This window comes from Musca autumnalis, unplaced genomic scaffold (genome assembly GCF_047663935.1).
Source record: "Musca autumnalis isolate F117 unplaced genomic scaffold, ASM4766393v1 scaffold_5, whole genome shotgun sequence".
NCBI classification, from domain to species: domain Eukaryota; kingdom Metazoa; phylum Arthropoda; class Insecta; order Diptera; family Muscidae; genus Musca; species Musca autumnalis.
The window spans coordinates 155,632,215-155,634,040 of NW_027412088.1; the positions used below are offsets into that span (position 1 = coordinate 155,632,215).

The 1,826-nt window shown below is 39.2% G+C and overlaps 1 protein-coding gene across 1 annotated transcript; it reads right to left on the minus strand.

Moving 5' to 3' along the window:
• Nucleotides 1–358: 358 nt before the first annotated feature.
• On the minus strand, nucleotides 359–1,826 carry Cda9 (Chitin deacetylase-like 9). Its single transcript, XM_073988541.1, has 3 exons — nucleotides 1,612–1,826; nucleotides 770–1,494; nucleotides 359–708 (listed from the first exon to the last, which is right to left on the minus strand). Exons 1-3 carry the CDS (start codon nucleotides 1,810–1,812, stop codon nucleotides 462–464), a joined length of 1,173 nt encoding a protein of 390 aa, XP_073844642.1. The 5' UTR covers nucleotides 1,813–1,826; the 3' UTR covers nucleotides 359–461.

The following is a 1,826-nucleotide window of genomic DNA, read 5'->3' on the forward strand; positions in this document are numbered from 1 at the left end:
TTACTTAATTGGTAAATCAATACGCAAGACGGCTCTGCTTTGGCATATTTGATATCTATGAAAAATATTGGCAAACTATCGTGGCCACTATAGATACCAAGTAATGATTCAGATTGGCTTTAATATAAGACATCGCAGGTAGATCAGGATAAGCCGTGTTGAGAATAAGCCTATTCCTCGTTTTACAGAATTGTTTACACTGATCTATAGAACATCTCGTACATAATCTGTGTAAAATTTCGCTAATAGTGGGCATAGGCAATTATGTGTGCGCCTGTGATGCTGCCCTGCACTGATCTAAACATAATATCACCTGAGGTAGTTAAAACCACTGTGCGGCTTAAACAAAAAACGAATGTTGAAATCAACAAAATAATTTTATTCCTGAGTTTTGCAACTAACATTTCTGACATAAATATCTACATCCTTCTCAAAATTATAAAAAAACTCTTAAACTCATTTTAAATTTCACCCAGTGGATTGCCCAACCAGGGATAGACTTCTGGGCATTTATCACACACGGTCATGTAGCGCATTTCACCTGTAGATTGTTTGGCTAGGCCACAAGTCACTGGTTTGCAAGGGCTTTGGGGTTTTTTAAAGCAACCCCTAAACGGCTTACCCAGAGAGGGATGCTTCATGTATTGGATAACTGCCGAGGGAGTGGTAATATAAACATCCGGCAAAGAATTGGCATATTCCAAAAATCTGAAAACAAATTCAAAAATCAGTAAGCTATAAAAAATATTTTCCCCCTTCTCCCACTTACTTCCTGAACGCCTTAAAATAATTCGTGCTTCTGCCAAACCATGCCGCATGCAAATACATACCAAATGGTGCCCGATTATTATCATAATGCCTATGGAAATTAGTTTTCATCCACTCAAATAGACTTTCCACATTATCCGGTGGTAAAAATATACAACCATCTAACATGGAACAGCTATAACCTTCATTATCCACCCATGAGACCATGGGATTTACCCAGAAACCAGGCAATGAGACGGTTGGACATGGACGTATCTGACAATCTTGTAGAGACAGATAATCCAAAGTATAGGGCCACATTGCAGGATTACGATATTGCTGGGTAGGCCAAGAACTGTCATACAGCAGGCCCAAACGTTTAGCGGCAATGTAGGAATTATTGCCAGAAATTTGCAAAAATGGCAAACGCATTCCTCGTATGTGCCTTCGATCCACCTTTGCAAATGTCTCCATCATATCTAATTGTTGACCAAATTCTTGCATTAACAGTTCAACATCAGCATTACGCCAATAATCTGTACCAGCTCCATGGGTAATTGAATGTAAGGCAATTTCATGACCCTCATTATAGAGAGCATTCACTTTACTATAGTCGGTGTATTCGTGGGAGACATAAAAACAACCTCGAGCCTCACAGTGATCAGGATTTTTAAGATTGGCAAACAGTTCCTGGTACTGTTCATAGTTCAGAGCTGTCACAGCATCATCAAAGGTAACTGTAATGAACTGAGAAGAAAAAAATTAGATTGCAATAAAAACAATCATCCTGAACTTCTTACGAATGGCTTCTAAGGAATCCACGCCCCAAATGAGCTCCTTAATTTTTTTTTTCAAATTTCCTACCTGTGGTATTTCTTTTTCGTGCCCCTTAAATTCCGGTTTCGGCAATGCCATTGCCGAACATCGACAATTCGGCGCCTGACATTTATCCCTGCTACACAATTCGGCTTGTTTCAATTCCAGCTCCTGAGGTCTACGCGATGCTGCATAGATATTTTGAAAAATTGCCAATAACACCACAATTAATTGTAACTTGTTGTTCATTGTCACTTCGGAAA